The 18,269-nt window shown below is 39.2% G+C and overlaps 1 protein-coding gene across 1 annotated transcript; it reads left to right on the top strand.

Annotated features, from left to right (window-relative positions):
* Nucleotides 1-11,095: 11,095 nt before the first annotated feature.
* fam163b (family with sequence similarity 163 member B) lies at nucleotides 11,096-12,849 on the top strand (the record flags this gene model as incomplete). The annotated part of the gene is made up of 2 exons (XM_083904502.1): nucleotides 11,096-11,188; nucleotides 12,406-12,849. The coding sequence occupies 2 exons, from the start codon at nucleotides 11,096-11,098 to the stop codon at nucleotides 12,847-12,849; spliced, it is 537 nt and encodes a 178-aa protein (XP_083760628.1).
* Nucleotides 12,850-18,269: the final 5,420 nt, after the last annotated feature.

Below are 18,269 nucleotides of genomic sequence, written 5' to 3'. Positions count from 1 at the left end.
ATGCTATATAAATAAACATGGATTGATTGATTGATTCATCCACTAACTTACCAAATGAGGCTTATAATTTATTAGCAGAGTCTTTTTTCAGTTTTTCCTTGTGTCCCTGTTGGCAGCCAACCAGGGCTGACTGTGACTCTGTGACGTCATCCAACCGTGAAACTGAAATGTCCCTTTAAGACCAAACAAAATATTAATCAATGAAACACACAAAAAAAAGGAAAGTCAGAACATAAGAAACAAATCCAACATTATGTTTCTGTGTGTTAAAACAAAGTTAAACCTGCATTTATTGGGATTTCTATGTAAAAAAAAAATACTTGAGTCTCATCTCCAGGTCATTAAATATTAACATTCAAGGCTTTTTGTCCTGAGCCCATTTCACCAAAAGAACATGGACAAATGCATGTGCCAGAGGAGCTGAGGCAATCTCTTCATCTCCTTAAAGGCGCCATATGTAAGAATGTGGCCAAAAATGATTACTACACTCAAATTCAAAATACAGCGGTCTTTTAGGTTTAGTTTTCTAGACTCTATAAGGGAGACTCTACTGACTGCAGTGATTGTAGATGGCGATGGTGGCGCCACATGCCAAAACATGATTTGCAGTCTGCAAAATATATTTTTTAATGCAAATATTTTGGCTGTACTGTTGTTGGTGGTGAGTTCAGTTTGTTATATGAACATTATTCCTGAGTCTCTGTGAGGAGGATTTTACGGCCAGTTGCTTTAGATTTATTACATAATGCACCTTTAAGGCTCCACACATTTATTACATTTATTGACTACATTTATTTTCCTCTCCTTATTTTTTTTTTTTTAACAGCATACGCGGTTGTTACCAATGGTGAAATAGTGACCTGTCCACTGAAAGGATGTGTAGATGCAGCTGCTTAGTAAAAGAGCCAATAGGAGGTGCTCTCTGACTCTGAACTGTGCGTGACTGGTCAAATTCCAAATGGGCCAGATTTGATGATCTGACGGCATCAGGGCCTTTTCTAGCTTTGTGGGGGACCTATTTCGCCAAACTAAGATGGAGAGATTCTTGACCCTGATCCACTAAGATGACACAATCTATTACACAACACGCACAAAACAGGCTACAGTCATGATAAACTCTCATATTAAAATGAAACATTGAGCCACCCAGACAAGTTCCATGTGTCAAACTCAAGGGCCGGGGGCCAGATGTGCCGGCACGTAATTTTATGTGGCCCCTGCGAGTGATTCATTGGTCTTAAAAATCTGTGTTAAAATAGGTTTATGCTAGTTTAAGGCGTGCGTTGACCATAAACTACATTTCCCACAATGCATGGCGATTGCGTTACCCGCAAAGTGACAAAGCATCCTGCCACTAGATCGCAATGTATCGTTGAATATAATATACGGTATATCACGCACCGAGTGAAATTGAGATCGCAGCAGAATGTGTTCACAAAAGCCACAACCAAAAACGACGAGTGCCTTGTGGCTGAAGAAATCACCCGTGCTTCGAAGTATTTATTCTGAGGGTGCGTTTTTGAAGCAGTGCATGCTGAAGGTGTGTGAGCAACTCTGACCCGACCAGATACAGACTTAGTTTGTCAAGAAACACCATCGTGGACCTATAGTGGTTACATCTATAATGCATCATATTTGTAACTTGAATAAGTCATAAATACAGAAAGTTATTTAGCAATATGTTACGGAGTAGTTACCTTTATATTTTACATTATATTTGGTTACATTTATTCTGTATGACAGTTACATCTCGCCCTTTGAGGATTACCATTATGCTGATGTGGCCCTCAGTGAAAATGAGGTCGAAAAATTATAATACAGGGAAAACAACAATTTTGAATGAAAGAATAACTCAAGTTTTCATAGCAACACAAATTCTCACAACCCAAAACAATAATACAGTAAATAATGAGGGCGATCAACAGACAGTAAATTAGGTTATTACTTGAGTAAAAATCATAACGAGCCAGCATCTATATCAATGTGCAAAAAAAAAAAACAAAAAAAAAAACATTTCGGATCTGTTAGTTAATAAGTTAGTAAGTTTGTTTGGTCATTGCATATGATAAACATAAATCAACACAGACTGTTGCCTATAATAATAAAAAAAATAGACCAGCATCTATTTTTTAATGCAACAATGAAAACAAACCAACACTAAAACGAATATTAACTCAGTTGAGAGCAATAATCCGCTCACGCCACAATAGTCCAAAAATAATTAACATTAGGCCTAATATTTACTAGTCACTTTTATAAAGCAGAAGTACACTTCTAAAAACACACTCTTAACTGCATTGAAATGTACTGGAAGAAAAAACTCCTGGACATAAAACAGTTCACGTGCAGATGTAAGGCTTTTTAAAAACCCACCAGTGTCAATATGTGGACAAGGTCTAAGTCTGTCCACACTCTCTGCTGCCACCTCTCCCTGGCAGGTCCTGCTGCGTCGTCCGTGACCTGTCCACCTCACAGACATAATGAATGCTGACCTGCTGTCGCCTCCACGCTCAGTCTGCCCAATGTCAGGTGATCATATCACTGGCTATGCTAATATCCTGAAGAATATGCTAAAGCAGGGTGTTGAATATTCATCAACTGACTGGACAACAGATGAGAACTGAGCTTTAATGTCACTGGAGGAAAAGTATGGACTGCAACTGTGACTGCTATGTCTAAACTTCCTGTCAGAATGAGTCAGTGCATGACCTGGGGCAGTCACTGAGTTTGGTGGCTTGAATATTCATGGTCCTGGGAGAATTAATTGTAATGTCTTCTGTGATAACATGACTTTTCCTTTAACACAGGGTTTCTCAATCCTGGTCCTGGGTACCCACTGCCCTGCATGCTTTAGATGTTTCTTTGCGCCATCACACCTGATCAGGGAACAGGGAAACATCTGAAACATGCAGGGCAGTGGGTCCCCAGGACAGGGATTGTGAAACCTTGATCTAGCACCACCAACAAAATCTTGGTGCATATGTAAGAATGTGGCCAAAAACTATTACTACACTCAAATTCAAAATACCAAGTTTTTTAAGGTTTCATTTTCTCCGCCATTGTAGCTCAGACGTAACTGGTAACCCGTGGTTGCTCGGCAGCTGAGACTCTACTGACCGCAATGATTGGTAGACGGCGGTAGGTGGCGCCATATGCCAAAACATGATTTCAAAACATAAACATGATTTGCAGTCTGCAAAAGATTTTTTTTAATGCAAATATTTTGTCTGTACTGTTGTTGTTGGTGAGTTCAGTTTGTTATATGAACATTATTCCTGAGTCTCTGTGACATATTAGGAGGATTTTATGGCCAGTTGCTTTAGATTTATTACATAATGCACCTTTAAAACTCTCAACTCCACCGTTGGCTCGTAGCAGCAGTGCAAACTCAAACAGAAAAAACACAAATGAAGAAAGAAAAAATGGCACATTGCCATTTGCAATACATTACATGATGCATTAATCAAATAGTAGTAGGGGCAGTGCGAGGCAATTTAGCCACCGTTACAAGTCTCACATATGATTGAGCTGTGATCTCATTTTCTTCCATAATCTCAGAGATAATCTAACTCTCTCCGATTTCACCAGAGCTTTTCTTCACAAATTGTTATATACAGCCTGTCTGTGGTGTGCCCCCTAGTGGAATACATGTTACACATAATATGTATGTGCAAAACTACAGTCATGACAAGTGAATGTGTATATCATTTAAGTATATTTCCAACCAAATATGATGTGACAATTTGCTTCATACACACATATCAACTTTTACCTAGCATCAACGTCAGGTCATCATAAAGTATAATTTCTAATTAGTGGCAACCAAGATATTAAATGTACATTTTCACAAACCTGGTTAAATCAAGAGATATGTTCCTTTTTAAAAAGTACCTTGATACAATCTGTGAGTGAAATAGAGCATGGCTGATGAAGCTCAGGAAGTGGTTCTTTGACCTCCACTTTTATGTAAAATGTATTTAAATTACCACATTTTTTTCTCCTCACCTGGACCTAATCTGCATATGTTAACCTTGGCTCTGACATCAGTTTTCACCTTCATTTATTAAGGAGGGAAGTTTTTGTTTGTTGACACAAGGTTAGAAGTGGAAATCTCATCTTCATAGTTGTCTGAAGCAGATGCACTTACACCTGAAGAGATGCAGTTTGAGTAGAACAAATCAAATCCTTGTGTTTTCTAATATATCTGAATGTTTGGTTTTAGTGCGAGAGAAAACGGCTGAGATGGCGTAGGGAGACGAGGGCTGTCTCCATATCCAATAACAGCCTCTTCAAGAGGGAGATGCTCTCTGCATGCCTCAGTGGAGACAAGCTGGACTATTCCATGAAAAAAGCCTTTTTCTTCTTCTAAAAGTGGGGTCACTGCATCACAGTGAAGAACAAACCATCAAATAGAAATCTTTGTCTTTCATTATTAATAGTTGTGTTTTGTGCACTGCAGCAGGGGGAGGAAGTCACTAAAAGCTCCTGACTGAGACACAGAAACTGAGAAATTACTGCTTATGCTTCTGTGTTATTATCTGAAACTTTGTTGATCTAGTTTATGAAATAAAGTTTTTTCTGGGCCTCTTTTTCAATCTGGGCTGTAATAATAAGCAATTACTAGAAGAAAATCTCAGTTGATTGAATTAAGCATGAATTCTGTTGAGTAACTAAAATGTGGTTTTCCTGTGGTCCACACTGGCAGGCAAATGTAATGGCTATTTTCCTATATACAGTTCTAGCACTACTGGACTCTTTTTTTAATTATTATTATTTTTTATAAATCTTTTTATTGAAAGGGTAATAACAATGATTTGTCAGCAAAGTTACAAATACTTAAAACAAATTTTTTTTTTATACACTCACAAACCAAAATACACTCTACTCCAATGCAATCAATGTACCACCAGTCTTGCACAGGAAGTGCTATTGTTCACTCTTCTCAAAGCTTCAGCCCAAATATCTTCTGAGACTGCAGATCCAAGTTCTTTCTGCCATGCATTTTTAATATTGTCCAGCTTAGCATTGTCCGTTGACATGATCATTGTCTAACAGTGCGCAGTAAAAACCCTCAGCCAAAAAGGAACTTTCAAAATTAAATCTACAAGTGACTCATTAGGAAGGTTAGGAAACTGTGGGCTATAGCGAACTGACGAAATAGATCCTTTTGTTGGATGTCATATTTGGAACGCAAACCCTCAAAACTAGAAATGGTTCCATTTATATATAGATCATTGAACCTTGTGATTCCTTTTCTATGCCATGCTACAAATGTGTGATCAAATTTGTCTGGCAAGAAGTTGTGATTGTTACACAGCGGAGAGTATGTCAAAAGAGTTTCCCTCATGTTATGCTGCCTCCTGAATTGCATTTTTCTTCCATGTACTGGAATCAGTTAATGACAAGGATTAGTTCATGCATCACTGGAGCACAGACTCCATCCGACACTAAATATCGCTTGTTCGCTACAGCTCTGCATGGTTCGTTTTGAATCCCGTGTAGGACATCGCGCTCATGACTCTTCCAGTGACAACTCTCTGTCAATGACTGGCCTGGTCCTCTGTTGATATCATATTTTAGTATCAATGCAGTTCACTTGGGGCCCACGGTTGGTATAGTGGTTAGCAGCCTTTGCAGCAAGAAAAACTGAGTTTGAACAACATCAAGCCCCGGTTGGAACAGGGGCCTTTCTGCATGCAGTTTGCATGTTCTCCCTGTGTGTGTGTGGGTTTTCTCCAGGTTCTCCTGCTTCCTCCCGCTGTCCAAAAACATGCAGATTTGGGGATTAGGTGATTTGGTCACTCTAAATTGACCGTAGGTGTGAGAGTGTGAGTGAGTTGTTGTTTGTCTCTATGTGGCCCTGTGATGGACTGGAGAACTGTCCAGGGTGTACCCCGCCTATCGCCCTATGTCAGCTGAGATAGGCACAGCACCCCCCGCGACCCTCTGGTGGAGGATAAAGCGGTAGATAATGGATGGATGGATGCATTTCACTTGAAACCTCACCAGAGCAAGTACTAAAAAAAATACCAGGTACTATTGCTAATGTTGTTGAGCCGAGCTGAGCCATGCCATGCTATAACTGTATCTATAATGGAAAAGTGCCATAAGTGTCAGGCTCTTTCCTCTGTCTAAACCTGAGATCTGTTAATTCAGGACTGGCCTTTGAATGTCTCCAGACTCTGACCTCTGCTGTCCGACCCGTCACTGATGCGAGGAAGGAGGAAGTGCAGCAGCAGCCTAACATCACAGACTGCAACATGAGGATAACTATATATATATACTATATGATCTAGGGACAGCTAATGCAACGGACCAGGCTAACATTACATTTTCCTGTCCCCTGGTCTTTTAAGCTGATCCGGCTGAGGAAATTATAATACATCTGCTGGGTGCCAGAGGCGCCTCCCTTCAGTCTTAGTAAGTATTATTCTTGGCTCCACAGTGCAGCACAGAGTCCTACACAAACTTCCAGCCTCAGAGGATTTATCTGTCCAGTGGATACATGTTATATATGACGGCAATGTGCCTGCTAGAGCCTGCAAATGATCACTTTTCCAAATGCTAACTGCTGTTAGCTACCAGTAGCCTCTGTGGCTGATGTCATTTCCTGTCCCTTAAGTTTAGTTTTATTTTTTTAAGGTGGACATTTAAGGTGGACCTAAAGACATACTACTAAACAGAGCGTTCTGCTGTTTTGGCAGGGTGACTGAACTGCTGTGGTGCTTCATCCTTATGGTATTTTGACCAAAGCATGTCACAGACATGTTCATTAGGACACCAGGGAACTAGGTTAACTTGGAGAAATAGGATATAATACGACTCCTTTCAGGCTCCACTGATTGGAGTAACAGTTGCCTGTGGTAGCAGCTGGATCCTGAAGTGTTGAAACACAGCAGGAGCAGAAAAGAGGAGAAATCACCTCTAATGTCTTCACTCATTAATAAATTATCACAAGCTCATGTCTGTGGAATTTCATGCTGCTTTTACCTCTAAATAATTCAGACAATAAAATCTTTCCTTTCTCTGCCTTTCTCCCTCACACTCATCTTTTTTTGGTGCTGCCCTAAGTGGAGTGATAGAAGTGAGGGAGGTTGATTGTGAACTGAGATATGGGATGGTTGGGGGGGGGGGGGGGGGGGGGGTACTGAATGTTGCTTTCTTGTTAAATGTGAGCCAAAATCATTGCAATTAAAAGACTTACACTAATTCAGTCTGTGTGTATTGAAGTTATATAATACAGGGTTTCACTGTTTGAGTTGAATTACTGAAATAAATGAACTTTTCCATGATATTTCCATGATGTGCCTGTAGTGTTATTTCAAGCCAGTTTGTTCACAAAAGGTTATAAAGACATCAATGGTCTCACCTGCTGTGGAGAAGACGTGTGTCCACACTGACGCTGGCAGATCTGCAGCTGCGCACAAGAGCATGTCCTTACTGGAGTAAGATGTTTATATCCAGTTATCTAGGTCAGTCCACTCGGCTGTGGGAGGTCTTTGGGCGCTAATTTGTGTGCCCCAGAGTTTTCGTATCTTTTCGTCACTTGAGAACATTTTTTAACTAAATGCAGATTACACACGGCACTCACTGTCTGTATAATGTATAGTTCATTTATTTGTACATATTTTTGTAAAAGTATTTAATGTAATTCCTATCTTCTTCTTCTTCATGTGAGACAGTTGGGGTGGTGCCCTAGTGTGCTTTATTGACGAGCGCCACTGGTTAAATCGGATTTTCCTGGCACACATCACCTGACTCATGCATGAACAGGTGGCTTGGCTGATGTGTCAACACTCAACAGCCATGATCTTTTCCTAATACACTACTCTTTGTAAATCAGAAACAACATGATGCAACTACTGTCAATGCATTGAGGATTAAAAGATATTCTCACTCTCTTCCTCTTGCTCTCTTTAACTTTGGTGATCAGGATCTTAAAGTGCCACAATCGGTTGAAGAGGTATGTTGTTGAACTGTAGATCAATTCAAAAGACCTTAAAGTCATTGAAAAAACTTTGTTCAATGCCAAATTTTTGCGAGGATTTTTTTTTTTTTTTAATTCTAGCATTCTACATGGAGTTTGGATTGTTTTGGCGTTTCCTGTTCCTGAAGCCAGACATTATCATAGATATTGACTATTCAGATGTGTCATGCCACTAACCCATCTCTGCATTATTGGCTGACACGCTTCTGGAAATAACCAGGAAGATACATACACATGTGAATGAATAAATAATCACCTGTGCTTACAGAAGCCTTTTTCAACAGGAAACTGAAGCTTGTGTAACTCTGAAGTTCTTATTCACCTGTACCAGAGTCCATCGGGTAAATCACCAGTTTTATATCTTAACATTATTTATTAAGTTAGTCTTAAGCCTGGATAAAATGTGTATTTGTAGAAATGGCTGAAACCCTGTGTGGCAGCACTTTACTGAGCCAACACCAGGCAAGGATCGGTGCAAAATCTGCAATTCATGGTTACTTTTGTTATATGTTTAAATGTTCTACATTGTTTGTTCTAACTAATTTGTTAATAAATGTTTTGTTTTTGGTGAAATTGAGACTTGGGTAACATTTGTGATCATTGAGTCATTTGTATCATGTAAATGGAGAGAGAAAAAGCAATATTGGTTAAAAAAAATCGGAATCGGCATTGGCCATAAGAAACCCATATCGGTTTTTAATTTCATTGTACCGGTGACAATGACAATAAGATCTATTCTATTCTATTCTATTCTAAACCTCCACTACAGTTTACACTTTAACCTTTAACCGTGTTTTCTGTCACATGCTTCCACGTTTTGCTGTGACAAATCGATATTATCAGCATATTTTAGGATTCAGTGCGTGTACCGTTTGAGGTTTGATCCCTGAATCACGAATATTATAAATGAATGCTTGTAAATGAAGCGACCTGGGCGCGCGCTGCTGTGACGCGCATCAGTTCATCATCAAACATGAACGCACTGCAGCGCGGTGCGCGCATCATAAACCAGAGTTCATTTGAAAGTGTCCCTCTGCCTGTAGGGTCACTGTGGACTTGGAGTCCGGAGAGGATCCAATACCAAGAAGATCAGTGGATTTACTGAAACAGATAAACCGCCGTGGATCAGAGAACTTAGGTTAAAGAAAACTATAAGAGGGGGAATTGTGAGGAAACCGTTGGAGAGAGACTTCCTCTGAATCACAGCACCGGTTGTGTGGATGTACAGCGCTGCTGCCCACGACCTCCTGTGCCGCGGGAGAAGCCATGGGACAATCCAAACACTGATGTGATGGGTAAGAATATGAAGTGTTTTTTTGTTTACGAGTCCATGGCTGAGGAGGGAAGCAGGTGAGACTTCAGCCATGGATAAACCTCAGTACTGTACACACATCATTAAAGTGACCATCATCTAACATAAGGGTTACAAACCTATGTTAATCATCAATATTTATCAGATGATAGGTAGCTTTTTTGACTGGGAGAAATAGTGTATAATATGATTGCATTACGCGTAATTGAGTGCGTAATTCATGCGTAAAACTCGCATAAACGTTGATATTCTTCCATGTCTTATTCTATTTTCTGGATCAAATCAATCACATGAAGTCATGGTTTGTGTTTAATTATTAATCACAGGTCAAGTCACTGTCAGGTGTTTGTTTTATGAAATGTGAAATAGCACACACACACACACACACACTAAGATAAGGAGTATCTGTGACTTTGGTTTAAAAAAAAGAAAAAAGATGATGTTTTAATGTTTGAATTTAAAAGAATTTGTGTGTATTTGTGTGTATTTGTGTGTATGTGTATGTGTGTGTGTGTGTGTGTGTGTGTGTGTGTGTGTGTGTGTGTGTGTGTGTGTGTGTGTGTGTGTGTGTGTGGTGTGTGTAAATTACTCTGACTGATTGTGCTGATATCCAGGGCTTTATTTCTATGGAAACACCTGTGCCCTGATGGAGTGGTCCTAAAGATGAACATGTTCACAGTATGTCAAAGGAGTTAGAGTCAGACATCGTGAACCTTTAACTATCGATTCGACAAACTCCTTAAACAGGAAACTGTAACACTTTTCTTTCTCGGGTATATATGTTTAATAAAAAGCAAGATGCTTGTTTATAGTTCTTTGTCGAGAATCTGAACCTGTCATTTCAATCTTGCTTATTTTCACCAGGTTTACACTGAATGTGATCAGATTAAAATCATCACCATTGTTTCCAGAAAGTTAGTATTTTAATACTTTTATATTTTGACAGACATTTAGGCTTTAAAATATATTTTGATTTGAACATTTCAGTAGGCTTTATTGCGATTTCAATAAATAAATCATCCGATCAGTGTTCATGATGTCATGTTGTTCCAATCATGACTTCCTAGGAGTCGACACAGTTTTCTTATTAGAAACTTCTGAAGAATTCTGAATTGTAGGGCCGTAAATCAAATGTGCTTGGATTGGAGTAAATCTCCCTGTTTATCAAACACAGGAGGAGCATGATCTGCTGAGCTGTAGCTTTATTACGGAGAACAGAAATAAAAGTCACAGATGTGAGACGAGAGGGAAAAGTAATTGATGGTATTGCAAGGAGACGAGCAAAGTGGAAATATCTGAGAGAGCAATGACAAAGGCGTTGGTTTTCTCAAATTTCTTCTTTTGAGAGAAATGCTTTAATGCTATTTCAAAAGGATTAGGTAGGACGAGGTAATTAATCAGACAGTCAGTATAAATTCCTGATTTCCGTTTTTCTCTTTCAGAATAAAGGCTCAGTGAAAGTATTGTCTATTTCAGAATAAAGGCTTACTCAATAGTGTCTCTTTCAACATAAAGACAGTGAAAATATTGCATTCCAACATTCCATCTGTACTCTCCTTTCACATATTCCCCCTTTTCCGTCTATACTTTTAATTTGTTTTATTCTTTGGTCTTTCTTCATCTCCTACTATCTTCCTCTCTTTCATGCCTCTTGGTCCTTTTCTCCTTCATCTCTCCTCCTGCATCCTGCCTCTTTTCCTTCCCTTCTTATTGTCCATCTCTTCCTTGTTTCTCCTTTCACTTCCGTCCTCCTCCTCTTCCTCCTGCCTGCAGGCTGTTGATGGAGAGCATTTCGAATGTCAGCCGGGACAGTGGTCATCGCAGGAGGAATTCTGGCTACAGTCATCTTACTGACCATTGTTGCTGTACTGTGTATATGTAGGTTACAGGTATGACTCTTTGACTCTCCACGTCATGTTTAACAGAGAAAGTTCCATCACCACACTTGTTAATATTCACTTTTCTGTCAAGGATGATGAGAATTTCCACATTGTGCTAATAGAGTGGTTTTAAGTAATCATAAGAGTGTTTGGTGTAACAGGACTGTGTAAACAAAGTAATTTGATCATCAATTCTAATTTCCAAACAGACTTGTGTCAGATATATTTTAGATAAGGACATGCAACATGACTGAGAACAGTCATATTTTGCCTATAGGCCTGCACTGAGCGCTATCACCATCGACCTGCACCTGAAATGCGACAAAGCCAAATAACAATGGATCAGAGAACAGTCTTGCTCACAAAAAAAAGGTTATGAACGTGAACTGTCTGTTGGTTTGCAACATGACTGGAGCAGAAAAACTTTTCCAGTATCACAAAACCCCAAACCCAAAAAAGGCTGTTTATCCATTAATAAATGCTCCACCTCCTCGCCACGTCATGAGGTGATGTAGTGAGGATGGAGGGGAAGGCTACTGACAGCAATGAACAGGAAGTAAGCCACACAACATTGCTGAAAATAACTGTGTTCTTTTGATTTATTTTATTTGAATGTGCTGATTCTATTCTAGCAGTTTGAGTGGTTGACTGTGACTTGGCGTCATGTTCACTGTGTAGCATGCAACACATTAGCGCGTATGGCAAGCATTTTTAACATAAAGAGTAACTAAACCCCTGGTCTGAACTCCATTTTTAACACAAAAAAAGGTAATTCAAAATACTTTACACAAAACTACCAAGAGTTGGACCTGGATCGCTGAATAAAATGACTAGATAACCATATACACTAGTTTTAACCTGAAAAAAAGTGGTTTAGGGGTTCAGTTACTCTTTTATCACCAAGTTTGAATTACCATTACATCATGTGACATCACTCTTACAGTTTCAGATATCTGTAATTCAGTTTTTACTCGTCAACTTGTCCTACACATTATGTGTATGGGGTTTGTCATTATAGATATCTACCATTCCAGTTCCAGATATCTACAACTTCATTGTGGCTATCTGAAACTTAATTCACGATATCTAATAAGGACAATGTAGATATCTTCAAATGAGGATCATTAAAGATATCTCGAATGACAAACCCCATACACATGAATGGAAAACCATATCAACAGTGACTCAGACCTACAGTTTTCTCTTCCTGTGTTTAACTGCACCAGTATTACTGCTGTAAGAGGGAGGAGTCTGAGAAGGGGGAAGAGGAGGAACCAGAGTTTGCCACGACGTCGCCGTCCCACCCCCTGGCACTATGTGCTCCTCCTACACCTCCCACACCAGAGCATTATAGTGACGAACCTGAGACCTACCCTCCAACCTTCCTCACCGAGGCCAACGGGCCCATCAGCTACTCCCCAACCCCTCCACCACGCAGGTGCCAGCGCTCACATGCCTTCTGCCCATCCTGCGCCCGCTGCTCACTGCCTTTTTACCTGCAGCACCCGGAGAGGCTGTGTGATGGCAGGCGCAGGATAAGCTACAGGACTGTGCAGCAGCAGGACCTGGAACTGCCCACAGATCTGGCCAGCCTTTACCAGAAGCTCAACCTCATCCGCTCTGTCACCATGAGGGAGGTGGTGACCCACAGTGTCAGCACTGACGTCTAGGAGTGGGCGGAACAATGGCAGTGCCACCTTGCTGCTGTCCTGGAGGACACACTGGCGGACATTCTGCTGTCCTGACAGACAGTCCGGTGCTGTCAGTGGACACACGATCTGAGTGTTGTGTTGTGGTTACACAAGTATTGTCCTGTTAGATGACAACATGAGGGCTTTCATGTGGCAGCCATGTTGGAGGTCAACAGCTCTAATATAATTTGAAACACACAAATCCAGTCGTTTTAATGCTGACTTTTTTTTTTTTTTTTGCGTAGTAGAGTACCTGACCAGTATACTTTGTGTGTTGATTAAAATAAAAACATTGACCTGCTAATTAACACATTGAGTTTTTCTACTACTGAATACACCACATGAGCCAGAAATGTATGTAAAAAAAATTGTGAAAACAGGACCTCAGGCTAGTTAGCCAATTGGTAGATATAATCAAAATTGAACAATCTTCCTTTAAATTACTGCAACACAGATAAGAAATTACATTGAAGGAGATGATGTGTGAAAATATTGGATTGTGGCAGAGGGAGGTGTATAGGTGCCTTCAGGTGGGTTTGTGTTTTCCAGACATGACATATTCATATCCGCATCATAACTGGAATTAATCACAGATTTCACACGTTATAAGATTATATGGGGACCCAAATGCAGTTTAAAGACAAAAAGAGTCTTTCCATCCATTATCTATCTACCGTTTCATCCTCCACCGGAGGGTAGCGGGGGGTGCTGTGCCTATCTCATCTGGCATTAGGCGGGGTACACCCTGGACAGTTCGCCAGTCCATCGCAGGGCCACATACAGAGACAAACAACCATTCACTCACACTCTCACACCTACAGTCAATTTAGAGTGACCAATTCACCTAATCCCCATATCGCAACCCATGCAAACTCCTTGCGGAAAGGTACTTGTTCTGAAGTTGTTCCAAACGGGGCTCGAACCCAGGAACCCAGGTCTTCTTGCTGCAACCGTGGGCGCCCCAAAAAGAGTCTTTAATAAGACAAACTAACAAAAAGGCAAAAAAAAAAAAAAAAACATGGAGCAAAAAACACATGGAAAAGACAAGGAACACGTGAAAACCAGACTATCAACAAAACAGCAATGGATGGGACTGAGACATGATGAACCAACACAAACACTGGCGAACACAATACACTAGGGAGGTCACAATCAAATACAGGTGAGACCAACAAGACACAGGTGAAACACATGAGGGTGGGCAGACAATCAGGGAAGTCAGGATAGGAATCAAGACTGGTACACACAAGGAAACACTTCAAAATAAAACAGGAAACAAGGAACTGAAAACCAGACAGAACTAAAAACGTAGGGTTGTGACAGTATGTTTAATTTGTCTGCAGAAACGTTGACACATTATTATTATTTACCTCAACTGCACCACAGTAGTGTTGAGCATACTGTGTTAAAAACCTCCCATGTCAAAAACACAAGTTCACAAGACCCTTTTGAAGGCACAAATACTTTTCTAAGGTGATGCACTGCACACTATATGTCTACACAGTAACACGTTAATAAAAAAAAAAATTATGAGAATATGTGCTCAAATTAATATTTTCAGTTTGAGAGCCTTGTAAGAACAGTTTTGAAGTCGTTTTCTGTCATTGGCCTTTTTCACAGCAGACATTTGACATGAATAAGGAGGAAAAAACACACACACATTAACAATGGCCTTGCTGAGTACAGGTAATCTGTGCGATACTGAACTAATATGCACCCTGAAACTGAGGAAGTTAAAATGGAACTCTACACCTGTGCGCTTTCCTAATGTGGTCTGTCAAGATGTTTGCAATGAAAAAGACCAATTCAGAAGTGTTTTGATCAAATTACTAGTTTATTATTATTATTATTATTATTATTTTATTATTATTTCAAATCCCTTAGCCAGTAAGTTGAACTTTACATACATTTCAATAGCAGATCCAACTTAGACTGGCTATATCTTGTGATTGTGTTTGAGGTAAATAGCATAGAATCAATGTGAATTTCTCTACATGTATATGTATATGTATATGTATATGTATATATATACATGTATGTATGTACATGTATATGTGTATATATATATACATTTCTGTCCTGACTTTATCTCAGACCGAGAACCACCTGAGGGATGACGTCAGGATGAGACTGCGTCAGTGTGTGAACTCACAGGAATCTTCCCAAAGTGTTGTATGATCTAATGTGACAACACCCATGTGTCCTATTGCGCTTTTAAGACCAAACTGACAGGAAATCAGTGTGTGAACAAACAGAATACATCCAACTTTGAATCAGTGTTACTTCAGTCTGTAGCTGCTATCTACGCCTCTGTAGAAAAGTACTCATATTGACCAGCAGAGGTCAGCAACAGCTATTTTCCATCCTGTGTGTGCTGTGATGGTTAAGGTTAGGGTAAAGGGCATTATGGAGAAATGCATTATGTCTACGAGTGTCCTTACTTAGGATGTTGTCCAAGAATATGCATGTGTTACTTTAATTACACTGTTAAACATTCATTCATCGTCCTCCACATGAGGGTCACATGAATGCTGGTGCCAATCCCAGCTGACGTATGGTGAAAAGGTGGAGTCACACCCTGGAGAATGTAATGGGAATGTCTTTGTCTCAGAGCTAGAGCTGCCCAACACCCCTTTCCTAACACAAGATACCAGGTCCTTTTGTGTATTTAAATTAGTTTATGTCTAGACTCAACTTTGCACCTAAATACAACATCCTGCAGGATACCTCTGTGAGGGGTCGGCCTCGATACCTGCAATAGACAGAGGGGTCTGAAAGCACGGCCTGGAGGGGCAGACCCCTGCAACAGACAAAGAGATGTGAGAGGGGTGCTCCTTAGGTATAAAAGTTTAGCTCTTGCCATGCTCTGGGTCTTTCTTCATCTTTGACTACTCGTGTGTTTATTGACCTTTTCAAATAAAATAAAACCTTGTCGGCCCACAGAAGTCTCTATTTCATTCGTCACCAGCAGCAGCAGCAGAGCAGCAGCAGAAGAAGAGAATTTCCACAACAAGAGGTCGCAAACCTGCACTGTTGAATATAATAATTGTTTTTGATCCAGGCACATCAATGTACTTCTATTAAAAAAAGTGAGGAAAACAAAAGTGTGACAACTGTCATCACATTTACAGAATTTGAACCCTCAAACATCCGTAAGTTTAGAATGAGAAAAACAAAAAAATAACACCCTGAAACATGTCAGCTCTTACAATCATTCTGGACCAAGGTCTTGTTTTATGTCAGGTGACAAAATCCCACCAAAACAAATACATTTGTTAAATTAAAAGAGTAAAAAGCCCACATTAACTCATTACTATTTTAGGGCTACTGCATAAGATTAAAGGCAACAAAGACAACATGAGGGAAGAAAAACATGAGGTTTACATATTGAATTCCCAATGATGAGTTTTCCCACATAAATGTACCTTTTCCACTGCAAACCTTAGAGGATGACAATTTTTACGTTTGTGTATGTGTACAGTAAAACAAGGAAGACACAACAAAGACACTCATTTGAACTGTTATTTATTTAAAATACAAGTCAGTACCATTTGTTTTTTTTCAGTTTATTATCATCAGTACACAATCTGCATACTTTTGTTTTGTAAAAAGAGGTATCAGTTATATAAAAACACTACACATTAGTTAAACATGAGACATACATGTACACGTCTGAATACATTTCATACTTCAAGTGTCAGGACTCTTTATCTGTGTGTGTGTTTGTTGGGACTCTCTCACACACACATGCACACACACACACACACACACAACAACTGGCCTCAGCTGAGCTGATGAGTAAACACCAACTGGCATCAGGAGCGTCAAGATAAATGAAAATGTGCTATGACTAATAAATATGGTAGTAGAATATATATATGTATATATACTATATATATATACATATATATATTTGTCTTACTTCCTGTTGGGCCATGACATCTAACCCAAACACAATTAAATAAGATTAAATGTTATCTGCATTAAATATCCTAATCATGCATTATGTTCAGATGAGAATTAATTTAATTGATCTGGTGACTCCACTGTGTCCCCAACTCCCCATGATGTCAGAGGAAAACGTTCAATCAGAGCATCAGCATTTCCTGTTATGGTTCAGATGTGATGATCCATGTCATGATGAAAAACAAACAAACAAAAAAAAGATAAATTCAGCTGTAGCTAAGAACTGATAAGGCTGGGACACACCAAGCTATGTTAAGGCTTTGGTTTTTGGAGAGGTGGAAGTGGACTTAACTAGAGGTGCCCATAAGAGATTTGGTGATGATTGATCGCTATTTTGGGACATTAAGCTAAGCTTTTTCATGTTAAGCGTTTTAGAATGTCCCCACAGGAGAAGAAAAGCAGAAGCAAGAAGAAATCAAAGAAACAAATCAATATAGAATAAATTGTTTTTTTATAATATTACCTGACATTTCCACTGTACTTTCTTAAGTTACACTATAGAACTATGGCTGCAACAATTAATTCATAATTAATCCTTAGCTATTTTAATAATCAATTAAACATTTTTTTTTTACAAAAGTTCTCTGATTTGTAAATGCTTCTTAAATGTAAATATTTGTCTGGTTTCTCTGCTCCATATAACATAGAAACTGTTAAAACCAAATAATTTTGGCATTCGGAAACATCATCATTTCCAGGATTGGTAAACTCATCAAACGTTTTCTTACACTTTAAAGACATAACAAGTACATGATTAATCAGAAAATAATCGATTATGAGAATAATCGTTAGCTACAGGTCTAAGCTGAGCTTTAGTTTACAGCTGCTCTGAGTGAAAAACTGTTGCGATCAAACAGTGGAACTGTTAGTGACAGTAGATGTGTTCTTCCTTCTTAGTTCCTGTCATTTTTGTCACTTTTTTGTGATGAAAACAAACTACTGCCACCTACTGATTTCGGGAGTTATTGCATCTCAAGCATTTTGCCAATTGTGTGAAAGAGTATTACTGACCAAAATCGACTGACAGAGGCAATAAGACACCTTTTACTTTGTGCAGTGGCCTTGGTGTGTCCCAGGAAAGACTAGAAATAAAAGATATTGATCTAAAAACATGATGCGTAAAAAAAAAAACATAACATAAAAAAAATAGAAGCTCAATAGTTGTTTTTGTTACAATTACAGAGGAATTTACCATTCACTCCAAATCAATTATGTGTCAACATTTGTTGTTTCGGATCAGATTTCATTCATTTGAAATATCCAACTTGAAGTCGACAAACATAAATACAAGTTACTGGAGTAAGCTTTATAAAAATGGATGAACACGTTTAGCTCTTTGTCTTATTATTATTATTCACAGTAACTGCTGTACAAGTAAACATAGCCATATATGTCCTCATGCTGGAGTCAGAGTTGGGTGGAGAGAAGCTGGA

The sequence above is a fragment of the Microchirus variegatus genome (genome assembly GCF_963457635.1).
Source record: "Microchirus variegatus genome assembly, chromosome: 18".
In the NCBI taxonomy this organism is placed as follows: domain Eukaryota; kingdom Metazoa; phylum Chordata; class Actinopteri; order Pleuronectiformes; family Soleidae; genus Microchirus; species Microchirus variegatus.
This window is presented reverse-complemented; position numbering and strand designations above follow the sequence as displayed.